This window comes from Protomyctophum parallelum (genome assembly GCF_964188405.1).
Source record: "Protomyctophum parallelum genome assembly, chromosome: 18".
Classification (NCBI taxonomy): domain Eukaryota; kingdom Metazoa; phylum Chordata; class Actinopteri; order Myctophiformes; family Myctophidae; genus Protomyctophum; species Protomyctophum parallelum.
Genome location: NC_139716.1, coordinates 17,225,466 through 17,248,536, shown reverse-complemented (window position 1 = coordinate 17,248,536; position 23,071 = coordinate 17,225,466). Strand labels below are relative to the sequence as shown.

Below are 23,071 nucleotides of genomic sequence, written 5' to 3'. Positions count from 1 at the left end.
TCAGCATACAGTCATCAATACAATATCACCTCTCACTTTCTTTTAGTTAACTGCAGTCAATGTTGTACATGCCACTTATCGCAAAGATCATACAGCTTTAGATTACATATTATGTTTAACTAGATTTATATTAGAAAATACATCAGACGAGAATTTTGTTTTAAGTCATGGAATGTTGCAGAGTAGCATTTGAATCATAAAGACATCAGAACATGAGTGACTGTGAACCCTCAACCTTATTTACCCAAACGCTGAATAGATTAATTATTAGGATTTGGGTCATTTCATGTAGTTTGACTTGCACAACTCCAGTCCAGCAATACAATATAGATAATTGAATGGATATTATTAACGTGGGGCATAAAGACCTGCGATTTGTTAAAAAAAAACTAAAAAACACAAGGTTGATAATTCGTATTTGTGCTTTGTTATATTACCGTTTAAAAGGAGCCGTTTCACATGAAGTAAAAGATGAAGAAACCCTGGTTGCACCTTCTTCTTCTTCTCTAGCTCTCGTTCTCCATGTCCATGTTTTCCAGTATGAGAAGCCTCACTCTCCTCCCCCCCTCCTCTCCCATTGCTCCCTGTGTCTCTCTCTCTACTCCTCTATCTCCATGATGAGGTCGTCTCCTTCCAGGGTGGAGTCGGCCGGGGCATGGATAACCTTCACCGTTCCGCTCACCGGCGAGTTGACCACTGTCTCCATCTTCATGGCCGACAGGACGCAGAGTGGCTGTCCCTTCTCCACCTGACGGAACATTGTTAAAACGTCACAGTGTGAGAGCGGCATTGGCATTGCATCGAGATTGTATTAGTGATAGTAGTTTTTGATTTAATTTGATTATCTTTATTTTTAAACCTTCAGGTAAAACAGTAAAATAAGATAATAAAAAAGAACCACAATGCATGTATATTTCTTTTTTGAATGAAATAAGAAAATTATAATGACAACAATGTGATCATTGATCTTCCACCCCCTTCTTAAATATTCACCATCTCTACTTGATAATTCGATGTTGAAGTAGCAACAGTAGTACTATTACTGCTATTACAACTAGTAACTGCTGCTACTATACTTTTGTGTATCTTATTTGGGGTTGTTTTGGGGTACATTTGGGTGATTGGTAGTGACACTTTTAGAATTTGATGGATGGGGTTCCAGGGTGTACCCGGAAAAATGATAAACAGTTTAATTCCACAAGGATTTCTTACGACTATTTAGATCATAGGTTTCTCTCTCCATTGTCATCTCCCCACACTAAAAAATCTGTACAAAAATCTAATCTAATCTAAAGTCTTCTCTTATAGGTGTCGCTGGCACAACTATTATTTTCAAATGGGGGTCTCCGGCCAAATACACATTTGGGGGTCCTTGACATGAAAATAACGGATTCCATGACGATGTGACTTTGGGGGTGGAAAAACGGAATATTCTGCGGAAAATTACAAAAGCCACAGGATCGCAGAATAATGCAGAAACGTCATGAAGGGTATTGCAGGCTTGCACCTTAGAAAAGGTCAGCGGACCATATCATCCATTATAAAAACAAACTGCAAGACAAACTGTCTTCATAGTTCATTCATGAGCTCTGTAAGGAGATCAGGTGAATTGTACAAAGGCCAGTCTAGGGTTTGACCAAAAAGAAAGTGCAATAGTAATCTTCTTTTTTATGATATTTTAGGGTCATGCAAATAACATTAAAATGTGTCAATTAAATAATTAGTGGATCATGGTAAATTCATGGCAATTTAGTTTGACACGTCACATGTGATTTAAAGCATAATGACATTTTGAAAATATTGCCTTATATATACAGTAGGTGGTACGCCAACTTTCAACCCCTGAATTTACCACGATCCACTAAATATTTCATTCACAAATTGTAATATGTTATTTATGTTTATTTATGTTATCATTAAAAAAACCTTGAATGATTACTATTGCAATTTATTTTTGGTCACGTCCCTTTTTAGCTTAGACTGACTGGCCTAAAAAAAAACAGTGATTTTTTTTAAATTAAAACACATTTACTGCTACCATTTATTGAAAAATTAGGATCTAATTACTGCCAGCATTTATTGAAACATTAGGATCTAATACTGCTAGCATTTTTTTTAATTTGAGCTCTTATTTTGAAAAGCCGCCATTTCCTGTCAGTTAGCAGTAGAAAGCAGTTGAAAGAAATGGATAGGCGATCTAAGATGGACGATCCAGTGTTGTGCTAACAACACAGCAAGCTAACAGGCTAACGTGAGTAGCATTATGGGTCGCTCGACCGGATGCACTATAAAAGTGCAATTGACTGAGATCTCAGTCAATGGCAGTGAGCGTCAGTATCAGAATTAGGCTTCAATTGACTGAGATCTCAGTCAATGGCAGTGAGCGTCAGTATCAAAATTAGGCAGGCAATGTGTTAATTTCAAGGACCCTCAAGTATCAGGCCACGGACGCCCAAAGAGACTCTTTTCTGTTTCTCTGAGCATGTACAAATGGAACCAAATGGACCCGTAACGGTCCATTTGTTTCCATTTGTACACCTGTAAGGGTCCATTTGGTTTCTAACTCCCAATCATTTATCTGGGGGACCTACACTTGAACTACATGCAGTGCAACGACATAATTAGTTGGCTTGGCTTGTGCTGTGTTCAAAGTGAAATTGTATGGAGGGATTGATCACGTGGCTTGCACAGGTCTGGGAACAGGACATTGAATGATATATTATACCGTAAATGTAATATACTTTAGGTGCATTTGATTGGCCATTTGTTCATTATTAGTTTTAGGATCTTATAGCTTTATAGACGATTTTCATTAAAAAGCCAACTTAAATTAAGTTAAACTTGATGGTATTATTATTGCTACAGGCAGAATTTTTACCACAGAGTCCTGGGAGAACATAGTACGACTTGAGTTTGGGCCTTTTTTTCCCCCCTTTCTATTCTTAATGAAATGTAAAATATCAAATATGAACTTGCTGTAACAGAGTAATATTGCTAATGTTGAGCTCAGTAGCCATGCATTTTTATCAACGCACACCATGATGTGGCTTCTCGAGTGTAAAAACCACCAGACAAGGTGGTGAAGTCACTAGAGAAAAAGAGCCATATTGTCAACCCATTTTGGGTTGACAATATGGCTAATACTTTAGCTATTGAAAAATAGCAGATCTACAAGCTCATAGCGCGGCACCGAGTGCCGCACTACGAGCTTGTAGATTTGCTATTTTTGAAATATCGTGAAAATGTGGCGTAAATCTTTGAATATATATTATTTCAGAGCGAACGTTTTTAACTCACATCTTTGGAGGTCCCTGGAACAACATATTTTCAGATGGGGGTCGGCGGCCAAATACATTTAATTATGGGGGTCCTTGACATGAAAAAGGTTGAGAACCACAGAAACATTGTCTGATTTAGAAGATTTTCTTTTAGAATCGGCCTCGGGTCTAAATGGGTTAAACCACGGCTGGTATGGTAGACTTAAATGGTTTGTTAATAAAGTGATCAAATGGGTGGGCTGCGTGGATCTTCAGAGCATAATGATCAAGGAATCAATTGTGTGTTTATGGATCTCGCTAATATCTACAGAGCAGCAGCTTACTAGCTAGGCAACGCTTGCTTCCACTGTGGTCGGTAATTGAAATGATTCCCCTCCGTCCACTTCCATTATAAGCGTCTTTAGCAGCGTTTTTCTCGGAATTGGTGGTGAAACGTAACACAACCCAGAACCAGTATGTCAATGACACACATATATATATATATATATATATCCTGAAGAAGGCAGTTGTACCTGCCGAAACGTTGGTTCCTAAATAATCGCACTATCAGTGTGTGCAGCCACTCTTTAGTCTTTTTAAGAGTTAACTATTTAAATGACATGAACGGAACCTCACCTTGGCGCCAACTTCCACCTTGACCTCCAGGACCTTGCCAGGCATGGGGGCTCCCACCTGGCCCTTAATAGCCTTCACAGCCTTGGGATGGAACTTCATTTCCTTGGGTACAAAGAAAGAGAGCATATTATATATATATATTTGTATATCTGCTATTCAAAAACCAAGCTCACGGCCTGCAAGCTTGTACATGAACAGTTTTGAAAAACCTTGAAAGTGTGAGAACTTTCAAGATTTAGAAGGCATTTGTAGAATCGGCCGCATGGTCTTAAAAGGATCCCTGGCTAATACGACAAATATGCCTTAAAACATTATACTCGCCCTCTACAACTAAAATAAAAATAAATAAAAACACTATTTTCACTCAATAGGAACGGGTCCTGTTGCAAGTTGCATATGCTAATAAAAAACAACAACACTTCCTAAGGATAGTATGAGCATCAAAGCAACATTTAAATACTTTTTATTAGCACGTGCATTCCATATATTCCATAGGGCTGGACCACACATGGACATATATGACAACCTCAACTTGCGACAGGAACAGTTCCTATTGAGTGAAATGTGTTTTTATTTTTTATACTTTAACCTTTTAATGGGTTACAAAAGTTGTCAAATGATGGCAGGTATGTGAAACCTGCTTGCCTGCTTTTTAGAGTGAGGAAAATATGAGCACGAGACAAGAGCAGCAGTGTGCACTTTGCGTGGGAAAGAGATTGGATTTCAATACACACGCATGTTAAATGCCAAGTGTAAACGAGGTCTATAGTGCGCATCCATCCATCCCGACCTCCGTCCACCTTGTCTTCCCCCCCTCTGTGCATCCCTCGCTCTGCCCCCATACCTTCATGGCGACGGTGTCTTTCACCAGCACGGATCTGAGCTGCCCGTTGAGCTCAAAGAACACCTCCCTCTGACCGGCCTTGTTCAGGTCTCCAAGGGCCAGCGCTTTGATGTGGAGGGTCTTCCCTCTCTCGATCTCCACCTGGGGCAAAGAAGAGAAGAGGTGGAGGGGGGAAGTGAGAGGAATGAGAGAGAAGAGGAGAAAATAAAAGGCGGAGGAAGGGGATGATATGAAAGGAAGGGCAAGTGAGGGAGAGAAGAGAAGGTTGATTAGAAACGCCAAGTAAATATGCTATAAAGAATAAATAATGTGTTTCCCTGGCCAAAAACAAAGAGAAGGCAAGAGAGCAAGAGAGAGAATTTAAGCATTAGACACTCTTCTCAATATTGACTTGGAAGTGTGACATAAAAATAAATGTCAAACGACGGGGTAAATGGTTGTGAAAGTAGAGCAACAATTTAGTGCTTCAAAGAAACTAGGATAAGAGCGGTTGAGAGAAAGACGACATGAACTGTGAAATGTTATGGGAATACAGCCGTACAATTCTGCACTGTCATAATAACACACTCATAGGGAGGATTTTGCTGTTGTATACCAACAACAGTGCATGTCTTCAGCCTCTGAGGTTTTGCCAGTGAGCTCCAACTATAATGCTCTACATCGACAGCAGATCACTCTTCGCATTTGGCGAGAGACATACTGACATATGGTAAAGAATGACAGCGAAGAAGGATAACCCTAGAGATGGTAGGGAATACAAAGAGAACAAACGGAATATGAGAGAGAGAGAGAGAGAGAGAGCTAGAAGATGTACTTCTCCCCTTCTTATAGTCTTCTGTATGTCACTGTGGGATTTAATCTGCTATGTAGAAGATAAGTCTTTATAGTAGTTCTTTCTTTCTTTCTTTCTTTCTTTCTTTCTTTCTGTGATGCTGTATTTGTGTTTCATTTGGTTATGTACTTGTTGGACATTTCTGTTATTGTCTTGTCCTTACTGCTTTGGCCTCGTCTTGGCCAGGTCTGTGACTTGGCTGTTTGAAATACATTTAGGTTACATACGTTCCCTTGCATATCAACTCCGGGTCACTGCTGTGCTAGTCCTACCTCCCTATATAATTCATTTGACTCACGCTCATTCTCAATATGCTGTAACATGTGCATGTCTTCGGCCTCTGAGGTTTTGCCAGTGAGCTCCAACCTCGTCTTGGCCAGGTCTGTGACTCCCCTCGCGCACGAGCATACGCACGCACGCACACACCCCCCCTCCCCCCACACACACACACCCCTTGCCATCGGAAACACGATTTACGTCCGGCCCGTCTGCATTCCTCTCCGTCAATGCCATTTCTTTCTTCCACCCCCTGGCACTAATTTTCTTTTTCTGGCAGTTAAATTGCCCTGTCTGTCCGTCAGTCAGTCTCTGAGCCTGCCCTGTCCGTCAGTCAGTCTCTGAGCCTGCCCTGTATGAATCAGGAGACAGTGCTATAGGAGCAGTGGACCTACATTGCCTTGTCTTCATTTTGTATTATTTGTTCCACTCTTCAATAACTACAGTATTGCTCTCACCGCCGTCGTCTCGGACCTCACTCTATATCTGTATATCTATCTCTCTCTCTCTCTCTCTCTCTCTCTCTCTCAATCACAACCAGTGTTGATTTTGACACCCCATTTAGATTTCAGCTTTAGTCATAGTCTCTTGAACAGTTTTAATTTAGTTTTAGTCGCATTTTAGTCACCTGGAATGTTAAATATCACGACTAATATCATACGATTTTAGTCGACTAAATCTACAGTTGATTTAGACTAAAATTTATTTTGGCGGGCCTTGATGCCGTCGTAATGGCTGATTTTACGCTTGCTGAAAATAGCCGATCTACAAGTTCACAACGCGTCGCAGCGCAATGCATTGTGAGCTTATAGATCTGCTATTTTCAGCATGCAACCAAGTGTAAAATGACTTAAACTGGATCTCTTGTCAACTAGTCCCTTCTTAACATTTTAGTGTAGTTTTTATTTGTTGACAAAATTGTCAATATGTTTAGTCTTAGTTTTAGTCATAATAGCTTATAGTTTACCCTCTGCATGCCTCCCCCGTTCTCCCCACGACGGAGGCAGTCACCGAGCCTCCATTGATATTCTGAAGTTGCTCTAAGTACAAAAGAGTAAAGTATACACTGTATTGATCTTCTGCTCTCTCTCTGCCTCTCATTCTTTCTCCATTTGGCTCAGATGCCCTGGACTCAGACTGGACCTCCTCGTCCCCATTCTTCCCTCTTGATACAAAAGCTCTGTATTTGTTTCATGAACCGGCAACTGGTCTATGAGAGAGAATGCCTATTCCTTATGATCTTATAAATCTACACTTTTTGAGGGGCGCTATCCCCTCCTATGTCCAGCTTTGAAGGTTTATGTATAAACACAAACATTGTCCTAACACAAACATCGAATGCCATTGACAATGAATGGCCAGTTTTGAGTGTGTAAAAACAAACATTGAAGACGAAAGTGAGGATGCAAATTGTGATTGGCCGGAATGAGATGATGTATGATGATAAGAGGGCCCCTCACTTCACACGGGTGTGATTTGGTTTTGTATTTTTAACACTTAGCCCGCCAGCATTTAATGAAAAATTAGGATCTAATTCACACCAGCATTTTTCCCAGTAGAGCTCTTATTTTGAAAAGCCACATTTCCAGACTACCGTTAGTAGTATTATCCTAGTAAGTTTAACAGGTCTCGTTCAACTGTTGTTTACAAAATGGGTGTATGCTGGGGCACTGGAGGGCTCCTCATCGCCGGCTGTGTCATCAAAGAAATGTTGTTTTGACCAAAAATGCCATCTGGGACAAGGAATAGGAGCTCATTGTTTTTTTGTAAGTCTTGTCTTCTCGCTGTCATTCAACTCCATCGGAATTGTAAAATAAATTACCTCCCAGCTGTTTTCCGAACTCAACTCCAAAGACTAATTAAACACGGCAGCCTTCGGGTACTTTTAAATGTAATTTCCGTCACAGCGTGTGTGTGTGTGTGTGTGTGTGTGTGTGTGTGTGTGTGTGTGTGTGTGTGTGTGTGTGTGTGTGTGTGTGCGCGTGCGTGTGTGTGTGTGTTACAGAGAGAATCAATAAATAACAAGCCTTGGGGACAGCGTGATTAGACAAAACAATTATCCTTAAAGCCAGTGTTGACTCTTGAATAGTTTTCATTTAGAATGTCCTTAGTCAAATTTTAGTCAACTAAATATCATACGATTTTAGTCGACTAAATCCACAGTTCATTTAGTCGACTAACATGTATGTTGGCGGGCCTTGATGCCGTCATAATGGCTGATTTTACACTTGCTGAAAATAGCAGATCTACTGTACAAGCTCACAACGCGTCGCAGTGCGACACGTTGTGTAACCAAGTGTAAAATGACTTGGATCTCTTGTCCACTAGTCCCTTCCTAACATTTTAGTCTAGTTTTTATTTGTTGACGAAATTGTCATTATATTTAGTCTTAGTTTTAGTCATCATAGCTTAGTTTTCATTTAGTTTCCATTTAGTTTTCGTCAGTGAAAAAAGGTAGTCGACGGACATTTTTTGTCACAGTATTAGTCTATGAAATCAACACTGCTTAAAGCCGGATGTATCTTCTTCATGGTATGACAAACATATCAGCATACGTGTCGTATCATATGGTCGTCTTACCACCTAGCGGCAGTAATAAAGTTAAAGACGACTTGGTATAGAATTACGCTCCGACTTTCCGCCACAAACACATTTTCGTCTAAAAATAATAATAATATTGATAATATTCGTCGCCGTTTCAAATTAACTCTGAATTCATTTTGTTTTAAGATAACGCTCCAAAGACAATGGAGATGGACTTTTAACCTAGATCAGAGAAAGTGTGTTTTGTGAGGAAATAAATGCTATTCAAGGTATATTAATACAAAAACATCACACCTGTGTGAAGTGAGGGGCGCTCTAATCATCGTGCATCATCTCTTTCTGGCCAATCAGAATATGTGTCCTCACTTTTTGTCTTCAATGTTTGTGTTCACGCAAGCTGGCCATTCATTGTCAATGGCATTCAATGTGTGTGTTTACACAAAACCTCAAAGCTGGACATAGGAGGGGCTATAGCGCCCCTCAAAAATGATACACTTCTTATTACTCAACTCATAATTCCAAGTGCTTGTCAGGATGTGTGTGTGTGTGTGTGTGTGTGTGTGCGCGTGTGTGTGTGTGTGTGTGTGTGTGTGTGTGTACGTACCTCAAACTCCTCAGCAATCTTGGGTCCGTCCAGGAACAGCCTGGTGTTGAGGCAGTCCACTGGACCAAAGTTAGCTGGAGGGAGGGAGGGAGGGGGGGGGGAGGAGAGAGAGAGAGAGAGAGAGAGAGAGAGAGAGAGAGAGAGAGAGAATGAGCAACTTAGGCATTAGGCAGACACTTCTCCAAAGTAGATCAGAGTACATTCCATGAACCCTCGTCAACAAACAAGGAGTAAATGATCACGTAAACTTAGAGTGCAGAGAAAAACAATGTAGTGCTTCAAGGCACTATAGGATAACAGGTAAACATCTGTCCTGGCAGCCATCTGCTAAATATTCCTTTCTGTGGCTCAGACTTTAAGCACAATTCAACTTTGGTAGTGGTTTGGCTTGTGTATGATGTGTCCCTTGCTATGATATTTAGCATATTGATGATTATCCCCAATGGTTGCTCTGTAGTCTGTATTAGTCCAATATATTCTCCCTTTTGACTTACTTTGCACGGCGACAAGTCTCAGAGTCACACACAAAAGCAAAGCAGATTCTGCCGACCATAAAATGACAAAACTCGGTTTCGTGTCACTGGGGAGATCCGTTTTTAATATGCAGAGCAACTATTGAAGACATTATTAATATTTTGAGTTACGTCATGGTAAGGTACAACTAAAGTAATGCAGGTAGGCCTACTATTAAAGGCACAAGCAAAACCTCAACCAAAGTTTGAGTGCTTTAAAGATGCAATAGACCAGTGGAGCTCAAACTTTTTCATGTCAAGGACCCCAAAATGAATATAAATATTTGGCCGCAGACCCCCATCTGAACATATTTAGTGCCAGAGGGGCCCCATTTAAGATTTCTTAAACAAAACAATTATTAAAATTATCATTTCATATTCAGACTACTTTACTATTTTTATTCAACCCCTTTTTAAAGCTCTGTGGATGTATGATGTATCATACTGTATATTAAAAGAAACGTTCATATTGCAATGGTCAATATGAACTTTTAGTTTGAATAACTTGTATCAACGTCAGCTGGAGCCCACCTGGGCAATCTGAGAATCTGATGTTGACCAGTATCCAATATACACTAATGTATACTTGACTGTTGTGATGTGCAGTCATTCCCCTCATTCATCCATTCAAACCCATTTAGGCCTTTAAAAAATGTCTTCTAAATTCTGATAGTTTTCTGAAATACCTCATGTTTTCATGTTCTCCATATTTCATGTTAAGGACCCCAAAGATTATACAGTATGTAATTGGCCACCGACCCCCACCTGGAGAAAGAAATTGCAGACCTACAAGCTCGTAGCTATGAGCTTGTAGATGTGCTATTTTTCAATAGCTAAAGTCCCAGCTGGCACAAGACGTCAGTTGACGTTTTTTTTTGGTTGGATTTAGGTTGGACCGTCGGACAACCAAAATCCAACGTCGGGACAACGTCGAATTCCAACGTCATTAGTGACGTATTAATCTGACGTCAAATGACGTTGGTATTTGGTTGGTTTTTAGTTGTGTTGTTAAGTAACCGAAATCCAACGTCTGTTCAACGTATTATCCCAACGTCAGATTGACGTAGAATACTGACATGCTGTTGTCGGGATTTTGACCAAACCTCAATGTCTGCCTAACGTTATGGTGCCAACGTCCACACAACGTTAAAGTATTACATCATTAGACGTTGGTATTTGGTTGGTTTTTAGTTGTGTTGTTAAATAACCGAAATCCAACGTCTGTTTAACGTATTATCCCAACGTCAGATTGACGGATAATACTGACATGCTGTTGTCGGGATTTTGACCAAACCTCAATGTCTGCCTAACGTTATGGTGCCAACGTCCACACAACGTTAAAGTATTACATCATTAGACGTTGGTATTTGGTTGGTTTTTAGTTGTGTTGTTAAGTAACCGAAATCCAACGTCTGTTCAACGTATTATCCCAACGTCAGATTGACGTAGAATACTGACATGCTGTTGTCGGGATTTTGACCAAACCTCAATGTCTGCCTAACGTTATGGTGCCAACGTCCACACAACGTTAAAGCCTTACATCATTAGACGTTGGTATTTGGTTGGTTTTTAGTTGTGTTGTTAAGTAACCGAATTCCAACGTCTGTTCAACGTATTATCCCAACGTCAGATTGACGTAGAATACTGACATGCTGTTGTCGGGATTTTGACCAAACCTCAATGTCTGCTTAACGCTATGATGCCAACGTCCACACAACGTTAATGTCTTACATCATTAGACGTTGGTATTTGGTTGGTTTTTAGTTGTGTTGTTAAGTAACAATAGTCCAACGTCTGTTCAACGTATTAGCCCAACATCAGATTGACGTAGAATACTGACATGCTGTTGTCGGGATTTTGACCAAACCTCAATGTCTGCCTAACGTTATGGTGCCAACGTCCACACAACGTTAAAGCCTTACATCATTAGACGTTGGTATTTGGTTGGTTTTTAGTTGTGTTGTTAAGTAACCGAATTCCAACGTCTGTTCAACGTATCATCCCAACGTCAGATTGACGTATAATACTGACATGCTGTTGTTGGGATTTTGACCAAACCTCAATGTCTGCCTAACGTTATGGTGCCAACGTCCACACGATGTTAAAGCCTTACATCATTAGACGTTGGTATTTGGTTGGTTTTTAGTTGTGTTGTTAAGTAACTGAAATCCAACGTCTGTTCAACGTATTATCCCAACGTCAGATTGACGTAGAATAATGACATGCTGTTGTCGGGATTTTGACCAAACCTCAATGTCTGCCTAACGTTATGGTGCCAACGTCCACACAACGTTAAAGCCTTACATCATTAGACGTTGGTATTTGGTTGGTTTTTAGTTGTGTTGTTAAGTAACCGAAATCCAACGTCTGTTCAACGTATTATCCCAACGTCAGATTGACGTAGAATACTGACAGGCTGTTGTCGGGATTTTGACCAAGCCTCAATGTATGCCTAATGTTATAATGCCAACGTCCACACAACGTTAAAGTCTTGCATCATTAGACGTTGGCTTTTGGTTGGTTTTTAGTTGTGTTGGTAAGTAACCAAAATCCAACGTCTGTTCAACTTATTATCCCAACGTCAGATTGACGTAGAATACTGACATGCTGTTGTCGGGTATTTTGACCAAACCTCAAGGTCTGCTTAACGTTATAATGCCAACGTTCACACAACGTTAAATTATTGCATCATTAGACGTTGGTATTTGGTTGGTTTTTAATTGTGTTGTTAAGTAACAAAATTCCAACGTCTGTTCAACGTATTATCCCAACGTTAGATTGATGTAGAATACTGAAATGCTGTTGTCGGGGTTTTGACCAAACCTCAATGTCTGCCTAACGTTATGATGCCAATGTCCACACAACGTTAATGTCTTACATAATTAGACGTTGGTATTTGGTTGGTTTTAAGTTGTGTTGGTAAGTAACCAAAATCCAACGTCTGTTCAACATATTATCCCATTGTCAGATTGATGTAGAATACTGACATGCTGTTGTCGGGTATTTGACTACAAGCAAACATCTTATAGACGTAATAAAGTTAACATCCACACAACGTTACATTCTAATGTGGGATCTCAGAACAACCATACAGGCCATCTACAGCACCCCCCCCCCCCCACACACACATACATACACACACACACACAGTATAAAGTGACAGACAAAGGAAAGAACCGCACCCTTTCCCCCAATCCTTTCTCCTGTAACACCCTGACCCTGTTATCCTCTTACCCTTTCCCTATTCCTCCATTTATTACATTCTACAATAAATGTACCTATGTTAAGCTTGAACCTTGTGACTCTGTATTGAGTCTCCCAGTCCATTCCAACTGTACATTTCCTGTCATTTCCCTGGACACGACCCAACATGATAGATATTTTGTTGGTTATGTTGCTCTTACCTAATGAAAATCCAACATAATCTGGATGTAGAATATATGGACAGTATTTGGCTGAAGGCTGTGTAGTGTAATAATCATCAATTTAACCTGCAAGTCCAACCACAGCAATTTGTAGCTGTTTCATGATCACCTGTGGCACAACTCTTCCAGGGCTACAGGACCAATATGGCCCAGAATACATGGTTGTATAGCCCTCAGCCTTTTCCAGATGACTGAATTTTACTTGAGACAAAAGCATTGCACACGGGTGCATGTGTTTGGTCCGATGTACTAACAGTCCTTATATGAGTCCGACACCCTATACCCAAAACCCGACCCTAAACCTATAACCTCAGAGGAAGTCCCTGGTTAGTTTTAACCTGCCACTGGTCAGTTGCAACCTGCCACATGCATGACAGGAGCCACAGGTTAGTTGTAACCGTGAGCGCATGTCGGGAGCGTGTTGTCAAACTAATGCCTGTTGGACTGTTAGTATGTCTAACAAACGTATGCTCATGGAGCAGACAATGAGGAAACGTATTAGGGTAGGCCTACCACAGAGAAGGGTCTGGTTGGAAGGACCTATAATCTGTCTGCATGTAAAGGTGACTACTGTATATCCTCATAAACTGCATAGTTCTTGAATAGTGTATGAGATGGTGTGATCTGCAGCACGAAGGCAACCTAGCTTTCCTTGTAGTTTTAAAGCAGTCCAGTGTTGTTGTTTTAACTGTTGTAACATGACAAAGTACCTCTTTACATTGACAGGTGATATACCTGTATATGATGTTCCGTATCAATGACAGTAGCCCTTACTGAGATCTTACAGTTGGTAATATGTCCTCAGCTCAGGTTTACTGATACTCATAACTGGAAACGGAGAGGCAAATTCCCTTGACAGTCTTGTCGTCATTGTTTACCGTGTTTATCAATAGAGCCGGCCTTTATACGCCTACTGTATATCCACTCCACATTTGGGACGACAAACTCTACTGTTTGGACTGGAAAATAATGTCTCTGGTGGTGTGGGTGACGTCCAATCTAATGAGTCATCATTATTTTTTATTTATAACTATCACAAATGCATGTCTAATATGTACATTTGGACTGATTTGTATTGTGTATGTATATATAAGGCCAATGGCCTTATGGCAACATGCACAGACAGGCAATTAACGCTGGTTGGATTTAAGTTCTGACATCAGACAACAAAAATCCAATGTCAGAATAACGTCAATGTTAAAACATCATATTGAAAATTTAAATTGATGTCAACTGACGTTGATATTTGGTTGGATTTAAGTTGTGTTGGTAATTAACCAATATTCAACGTTGTTTCAACGTATTACCCCAACAAGTCCCACAATGCATTGCAGACATCCTTTGCCAGCCCACCAAAGCATTTTTGAACAAAACTGAAAGGTGATTGGCTGGCTATGAGTTGCAGGCAGCCCATTGGCTCTTGACTCACATGTGACTTGTCCACTGGAACAGAGTGTTCTTTTTTAATGCACAGCAGGCATGCACACACAGCAGCAGTTTGTCTCACCATGATCAGACAGCTGAAGTTAACAAGTTAAAGCAAACCAAAATAAAATCACCAAAAGGCTGTTTAACAGGAAAACAAGTAGCTGCCGATCTATTTGTTGGATTAAATCTGCATCATGGACATGGAGACTTGTGGCACACAGACAGAGAGAGGTTGGAGCAATGATGGACCATTACAGGTAATAATAAACTAAGCTTTTTATAGTTTTGTTCAATAACAGTGTTAAATAGCTCTATATTGTGATAGTAATCATTACTATTGTTTGTTCAGTAACAGTGTTAGATATATATTGTGATGCTATCTAGAGTATTTGTTTAGTAACAGTATAAAATAGCTCTTTATTGTTATAGTAATCATTGAGAGAAGTGGTTCTCAAACAGTGGTCCGGGGACCACCAGTGGTCCCTGAGGGGGCTCCAGGTGGTCCCCATCTAAATGATGGAGACCTGGTAACCAAATGGACCCTTAACTCTTGTAAAATGAAACCAAATGGGCCATCACTGGTTCATTTGGTTTCATTTCATTTTACACTCCCCAGCTAAATGAGTTGGTCTACACAATCACACTTGCAGCACTTTTTGACTATTTTCATATAACACCAGCAGTCTCAAAAGACTAAGACTAATACATTTGCTGTGTGTGTGTGTGTGTGTGTGTGTGTGTGTGTGTGTGTGTGTGTGTGTGTGTGTGTGTGTGTGTGTGTGTGTGTGTGTGTGTGTGTGTGTGCGTGCGTGCGCGCTTTTGTGTCTTCAGCTTCCAAACACTTCAAAATGAGAAACTGGTGTGATCCGGGCAATAAAGGACATCAGAAATCACCACCAAATATCCACCAAATCCAAAGTAAGTCCATAAATTGGTTGTAATTTGAACAATTGGATGAGCTGGTTTACCTGTAATCTTAGTTTACTGAGACTCTACGTCTCTGCATTGCATTACCCTGCTTACTGGATAAAAGGTGTCTGCTAAATGCCTACATTGTAGATTAGTATTTATTTGACACGGTTAAAGTTGACAGATGGCACACTGACCATCTACTATAGCAAATTTGTGATTTTTGTTGTGAGTGTAGTGATCATACTCGCAATGGTTCGCAAAGGAGCCAGCAGTCATTTTGTATGGAAGCTGACAACAATGGCTGCTGGCAGCAGTGAGGAGGGGGACTGCCCATAACGCCTACAGTCAGCAGTGAAATACGTAAAAGTTTATAGTGTTAATAATGAAAGGGTATAGGGATCTGATGTTTCACTCAACCAACGAGTCAATGTTTACCATAGGGTTCACAATACATTGTCTTTTCTCAGAAAGATTTGTGTCATTTGTGAAAGTCTAATTGTCCAAATTAACTATCTTGTTTCAAGCATTATATACCTTTAAATCTGTATAGTCTATCATTCATAATGTGTTGTATTTATTATCATTTTCATTCACTATAGGACTGTGTGACCGGGCACATGCAAATGTAAAGAAAGAAAGAAAAATGGGAGCAAGGGAGACATCAAGATCAACGGTCCTCTCAAGTAGAAAACCATCGGGTGAGTACATCCACACTATACTGAACTTGACTATTACTTGCCAGTTGACAATAAAGCAGGCCTGCTTATTTTTTTTAAATCCAAAATGAGTTAATAGCAGTCCGGCAGACTCTTCACATACTAGAGCATGTCTGAAATAAATGTCAGAGCTGAAATTGACATGTAAATATGAAATAAATGCTTAAACATGTAGCTAAGAGTCCACAGAAGTGAACCTTTCAAGCCTGTTTTCTCAACTCGCGGTTTTCTGCAAGACATTACAGAACGGTCATATAATTATATCTTAGCTGTTAATGCACTTAATATGGCATTCCTTTCTGCGACTTTTACCATACTCTCAGGTTGTCATCGTTGGAGACACAGGGAATAATTCATTGGATGATGCACCAAGAAGAACTGACACTTCAGTACAACCTTAGTCGACATCATGGCAAGAATTAAGTCCCTGGGGCCTGCGTCTTTTTGATGTTGTATATGGTAAGTTAAAAAATGTAATTTCTCAATGTAACTTTTCCTTGACATTTTCTTTATTTTATATGGTGTAGGGGGCATAATATGATCGGATACATTTGGCCTCTAGCCAACTGTATGTAGGTGCCAAAACCCAAAACAGCATTCACTTGTTTTGGCTAATACAAAAAAGAAAGAAAGTTTGCACCAGTCACTGTGAAAATTAAGTAAGTACAGCCGTCTATCTTTATAGACCTTAGGCATTCTAATTTATGTTGATGTCATGTTCTCTAGAATCCACAATATAGTTGAATATCCCTACATTGTCCAGCAGAGACAGAACTCGTATCTGCAAACTCATTTAATTTTAAAAGAACAATTTCTCACTGATTCCAAATTTTTGAACAGATATGTGTCAGTCAATACTTTACATTTCATAATGTAAAAATCAAGCTACAGTTGTTACAATAGCTTATTTCTGTCATTTATCTTTAGGGGAACTAAAGAAGAACACAATCCCTCTAAAATTTTGGCAGAGAACAGTGTGAAGTTGAACTTGGCAGAGAAGACTCCAACTGATTTGCGGCAGCTCATGATAGAGCTGGAAACAGGACGGTAAGCTCAGACAGCTTGAAAACAAAATAAAAAGTGAATGATGGAGCACACAGTGTCACATGGTACTGTGAGTGTGGTAGTGCTGATAGCAACAGATACTGTACATACACTCCCAACGAGTATCTCTTTCTCTCCTTAATGTACTAATTACATTTTAATTTTAAGTGATTTTATTTGTGTTATTGTGTTATTTCTCATTCAGTCTTTTTGATGTTTTTGCCTTTGGTACATATTTTATAGACATGCCTCAAAGATGCACCATATTGTTTTTATCCATTCGTATTGTATGATCATTTTAAAGTTTCACAAATTGAATAATTTGTTTTCCTACAAAGGAAATTTGGGCTATGAACCTATTAACGAAACCTGTAACTCTTTGGACCACAATATGACTATTACCTGCATACATATACCAATATGCTAATTACATGTTTAAGGAAATATTTAATAATGTTCTATTAAACTTTGTAAAATAATATTGTGTGCTATTGTATTTTCACCTTGTTAAAACTTAAAAAAAAAAAACCTTAATCTGTCCTCCAGATGTCCTGTGCCCAGTGGGAAATGTTGGAGGTTGACATCATACCAACATTGGATTGACATTATATGCTCAACTAAAATACAATGTGGCCTATAACATTAAAAGGCCAACCAAAATGCAGCATCTATCTAACGTAGGTTGACATCAAGCCAATGCTGGGTTATGATGTCAAACCAACGTTAGTTTATGATGTCAGTCCAACGTTAGGTTATGATGTCGGACCAACGTTAGTTTATGATGTCAGACCAACGTTAGTTTATGATGTCAGACCAACGTTAGTTTATGATGTCAGACCAACGTTAGGTTATGTCAGACCAACGTTAGTTTATGATGTCAGACCAACGTTAGTTTATGATGTCAGACCAACGTTAGGTTATGATGTCAAACCAACGTTAGGTTATGTCAAATCAACATTGGTTTATGATGTTAGACCAACGTTATTTTATGATGTTAGACCAATGTTAGTTTATGATGTCAGACCAACGTTAGGTTTTTATGTCAGACCAACGTTGGGTTATGACGTCAATCAAACTTTCATATCCAACCAAAGAACAATGGTCATCCAGATGTCAGACCAACGTTAGTTTATGATGTCAAACCAACGTTAGCTTTTTATGTCAGACCAACGTTGGGTTATGACGTCAATCAAACGTTCATATCCAACCAAACAATGGTCATCCAACGTTAGTTTATGATGTCAGACCAACGTTGGGTTATGACGTCAATCAAACTTTCATATCCAACCAAAGAACAATGGTCATCCAGATGTCAGACCAACGTTAGTTTATGATGTCAAACCAACGTTAGCTTTTTATGTCAGACCAACGTTGGGTTATGTCAAATCAACATTGGTTTATGATGTTAGACCAACGTTATTTTATGATGTTAGACCAATGTTAGTTTATGATGTCAGACCAACGTTAGGTTTTTATGTCAGACCAACGTTGGGTTATGACGTCAATCAAACGTTCATATCCAACCAAACAATGGTCATCCAACGTTAGTTTATGATGTCAGACCAACGTTGGGTTATGACGTCAATCAAACTTTCATATCCAACCAAAGAACAATGGTCATCCAGATGTCAGACCAACGTTAGTTTATGATGTCAAACCAACGTTAGCTTTTTATGTCAGACCAACGTTGGGTTATGACGTCAATCAAACGTTCATATCCAACCAAACAATGGTCATCCAACGTTGGTTTATGATGTCAGACCAACGTTAGTTTATGATGTCAGACCAACGTTGGGTTATGACGTCAATCAAACTTTCATATCCAACCAAAAAACAATGGTCATCCAGATGTCAGACCAACGTTAGTTTATGATGTCAGACCAACGTTAGGTTTTTATTTCAGACCAACGTTAGGTTATGACGTCAATCAAACGTTCATATCCAACCAAAAAACGATAGTCATCCAACGTTGGTTTATGATGTCAGACCAACGTTAGTTTATGATGTCAGACCAACGTTAGGTTTTTATGTCAGACCAACGTTGGGTTATGACGTCAATCAAACTTTCATATCCAACCAACCAACGATGGTCATCCAACGTTGGAGTACAACGTTATCCTAACGTCAAGTAGACGTCTTGTGCCAGCTGGGGTATAACATAATGCTTAAAACACCAAATTGGGTTCCCGCCCAGAATGGGTTGACAAAGAGAAATAGAGATGACTTAATGTGATCGGAAGAATGCTGTGATGAAGATGTTCATTACTTCAATGAAATACTTTGACGTAGATTGTGAAAAGGATAGACATTAATATCAGATTTTCTTTTCATGTCAACGTACTAGCTATGCACATCACAAGCTTGTGAGAATTGAGAATGAGGACAAATTAATCTCCCTCAGATCAAAGAATTGACTTACTACTGGCTAAATTAGCCACTTTCATCTTGCCGTCTCTATTTTGAGCATGTCATTAAAGGCAAAGTATTGCCAGCATAACTGTAGCAGGCGGTTCACAGCGTAACCGCATGTGGTCGTGGCTGTTGCATTTCAACGACCAGCAGTAGGGGTGTAACGATACATTTTAACAGCAATACGATACGTATCACGATACATGGTTGACGATACGATACAAGGACGATATTGGTTCATTATGACAATACGATACGATTCAATGATTTGAAATCGATACAGTAACTATTTAAAATACATTGACATTATTTTAAATTAAGTAATTAACCCCCACTTTTTCATTTCTCTTCAAAGAAATGCTAAATACCACGCACAAAAAAGTAGTATTGATACAATCGATTAATTGCATAGCAAAACGATTCGATACCGATTATTTCCATTGCATTGCGATACGATACATAGTCATTGTTGCCGTTTTCATTTCGATATACTTCGATTCTTGAAATTAAAATACATTTTTCGATGCAGTTACTATATTGTTACACCCCTAACCAGCAGTGTTGATTTTGTTGACTACATGGGGTTCTCAACGTTTTTGGCTGGGTCCCCCGGAAATGCATTGGCCATATGTCTCGGGACCCCAATGTCAAACTGCTCAGAATACTTTGATAATATTCAATGCATATCAATGTCACTTCAGTTCAAACATGTAGACCCTCTAAAAAAGACCTGAGTTAAACCGTACTCTGTTATTTACAGGGGTTACGGTGAGCCATAAATGTTTCTCCTTGAATGCTTGAATCCGCCCACTCACCGGTGAATTCCTTGAACTCCTGGAACACCTTGGGGTACATGGCCGCTGACATCACGTCCTCGGGGGTGATTTCATCACCGTACGTCGTGCGAAGCTGCTCTTCCAGGGCCTTGAAGTCCAAGTCGGGGAGCGAGGCGCCGGGACGCCCCTCGATACGGGGGAGGTTCTTCAGGACCTAGAGGGGTGGGACGGAGGGAGAAGGTGACTAAATGAATACAAACTAGATAAAGTGCCCCTCGGGGCACAGGTCCCCAGATCGTGGCCTCCTGGTGGCGCTATAATAGGCCAATGTGAAAAGGGGTGCCATTTCTTCTTACGCCTTTGATGGCAATTGGATGATTTGAGGCATTTTGTTCCAAAAATGTGTTTTGCAAAAATGTACCTGTTGGTGGTGCTATAACAGGCCAATGTGAAAAGGGTGGGATATATTCCTCAGCCTAGCAGGAAAGTCTGTGGAAGATTGCACGTAAATTGCACGCTGCGTTCATGATTTGAGGCTTTTTGTTCAAAACGGGCCAATCCTGCAAACTTTGAAAGCCAATGTTAGCCAATTTGGATGGAATATGAAATATCGGACAGATCCGGCTTGAACACATGACTATAGAGATAATGTGTAACGATTTGCGGGATTTCTGGACAGAATCTGGAGGAGTAATATCCAAAAATGTGTTTTTCAAAAGTCGGCCTCCTGGTCGCGCTATAACAGGCCGTTCTGGAAATCTTGGGGCAAAGGTTCATCGTTGGCATCCATGGAGTGTGTGTGCTAAAGTTGGCATCGACCGGGTTAACGGTGCCGGAGATTAGCTGTACACAGACGGACGAACGGCCACACGGACACACAAACACGGACGGAGTGCAAAACATACTCTCTCCCCATGCCTTATTATGGAGAGGATCCGCAATATTTATTACTGGCACAACGTTTCAACCTTTTGGGTGCTTATAACCACTTTGTGATACAACTAGTGAGAATAAGACTGTAGATCACAAAATAATATATGGAAAACTTTTATTTTTTAAATGTTTCCTGTAATGATGACATGGTCAAAATAGGGACCTCAAAGAGGTTCGAAAACAGCTAATTAATAAAAAAATATATAGCACACAGTAGTGGGTTTGAGAGTAGGGCACAGGAAGAAGCCGAGAGGGGAGGAGTGGGGGGCCACGTGAAGGAAAGAAGTGAAAGAATAATATATAAAGTGCATAAAAGGTTAATTAAGGGGAGTTTATATTTATGTGAAATACTGTAGCACCTCCGCTACATACCGCCGACGTCTCTCCACAGTGAATTCTTGTCATGCCAGCCTCGTCTCTCTCTGCTTCTCTGGTTATTAATTCATCACTCTCCCTCTCTCTCTCTCCGTACGGTAAAGACACAGATCACAGACGTTGATGTGTGCATCAACGTGATGCATGCTTGAGCTAGTGTGAGTGCGCAGACGTGTACATATACAGCCATCTGCGCGCGCACGTGCCTGTGTCTAATCTCGCAAACCACTGAACCGATCACCACCAAATTCCTTATGTAAGGCACGCTGCCAGTAAGCCATGGTAGTAAATCCTTGAATAGTTTTCGTCTGTCGGGTGGAAACCTGTATTTTTACAATATTATTTATCTCTGGAAACAAAGTAAATGTAATACCTCAACTCCTACAATTCTAAGTGCTTGTCAGGGTGAGGGGGGTCCCCAGTTCAATATTTTGGGAGGTTGCAGCCTGAAAGGGCTTAGACTGACTTAGACTGACATATTCATTCACATACACACACATGTTGGCTAATGACACATACTGTAAGTATAAATCAGTCACGACAGACAGTCACAAAACTCATCTAAACTCACCCTAAACCTAAACCTCTAAGGACGCTTACCCCTAAACCTATTTGGCATTTTTGAAAACCATTTTAAAATAGTTCAACTAGCCGATCTACATCGACACGTTGTAAGCTTGTAGATCGTCTATTTGAACAATTTTAAAAGGGTTTTCAAAATATGAAAAAAGGCAAATAATTTAGGGATAAGGAGTAAGGGGTGGCACAAGATATAGCCCTTGAATGCCTAAACCCAATTCAAATTATAAGCCTAACAATACAAACCCTTTTAACCATAAAAACAAGCTTTTTCAACCAGGAAAGTTGTCCTCACAATTAATTGCCTATTTCTCAAATGATCATATAGTTGTGGGGACATTTAATTGGCCCTCACGAGTATAGTGTAACGCACGCACGCACACACGGCGCACACATCTTGGCCCGTCTTTGTGGTGCGGCAGGAGGAGGAATGAGGGATGGGGGGGGTGCCTGTCATAGCCGGTGGTTTAAGACGATCCAATGACTGTTGTGACGTTTTAGCTGTAATCTTTCTCTGTGCTTTGTGCCATTTTCTGAGACGACCTCCTACGAGGACACGTGCTGTAGAGAGGAAGCTCTGCTAATCCCGTCTGGCGAAGGCTGGCCGATGACAGCTGCCAACGACGTTATAAATCATGGACGTCTGACCATGTCAAAAGGGTCTGAACTAAAATCAGTGCTTCTCAAACTCTTACAACAGCTCTTATCATTAACACATAGCATGCAAGCCCAGTCTGCAGGCTCACACAACGCGTCACAATACAACAGTATTTTCAATCCCCCCCCCCCCCCACTCTCCATATTTAATTACAAAAATGACAACAACAAACAATCACATTTTCTTCACACTTATGTGGTTAGCATATAATTTGAATTAAATAATGGTATTATCAAACATTAAAGCCAGTAAAGTATCAATTTAGATTTTTACAATTTAGATATTAAAAAATTGCAGATGTATACACAAGC

The 23,071-nt window shown here is 40.1% G+C and overlaps 1 protein-coding gene across 1 annotated transcript in view; it reads right to left on the bottom strand.

The window, feature by feature from the left end:
- Positions 1-381: 381 nt before the first annotated feature.
- The window catches only part of LOC310875852 (pyruvate carboxylase, mitochondrial-like), a 427,358-nt gene continuing 404,668 nt past the window's right edge, over positions 382-23,071 (bottom strand). Inside the window, exons 23-27 of the mRNA XM_083789259.1 lie at positions 20,255-20,429; positions 8,994-9,067; positions 4,738-4,878; positions 3,894-3,995; positions 382-748 (exon numbers count right to left, since the gene is read on the bottom strand). Of these exons, the coding sequence (XP_083645385.1) occupies positions 599-748; positions 3,894-3,995; positions 4,738-4,878; positions 8,994-9,067; positions 20,255-20,429 (642 nt within the window). The 3' untranslated portion in view covers positions 382-598. The remainder of the gene's footprint in view (positions 749-3,893; positions 3,996-4,737; positions 4,879-8,993; positions 9,068-20,254; positions 20,430-23,071) is intronic.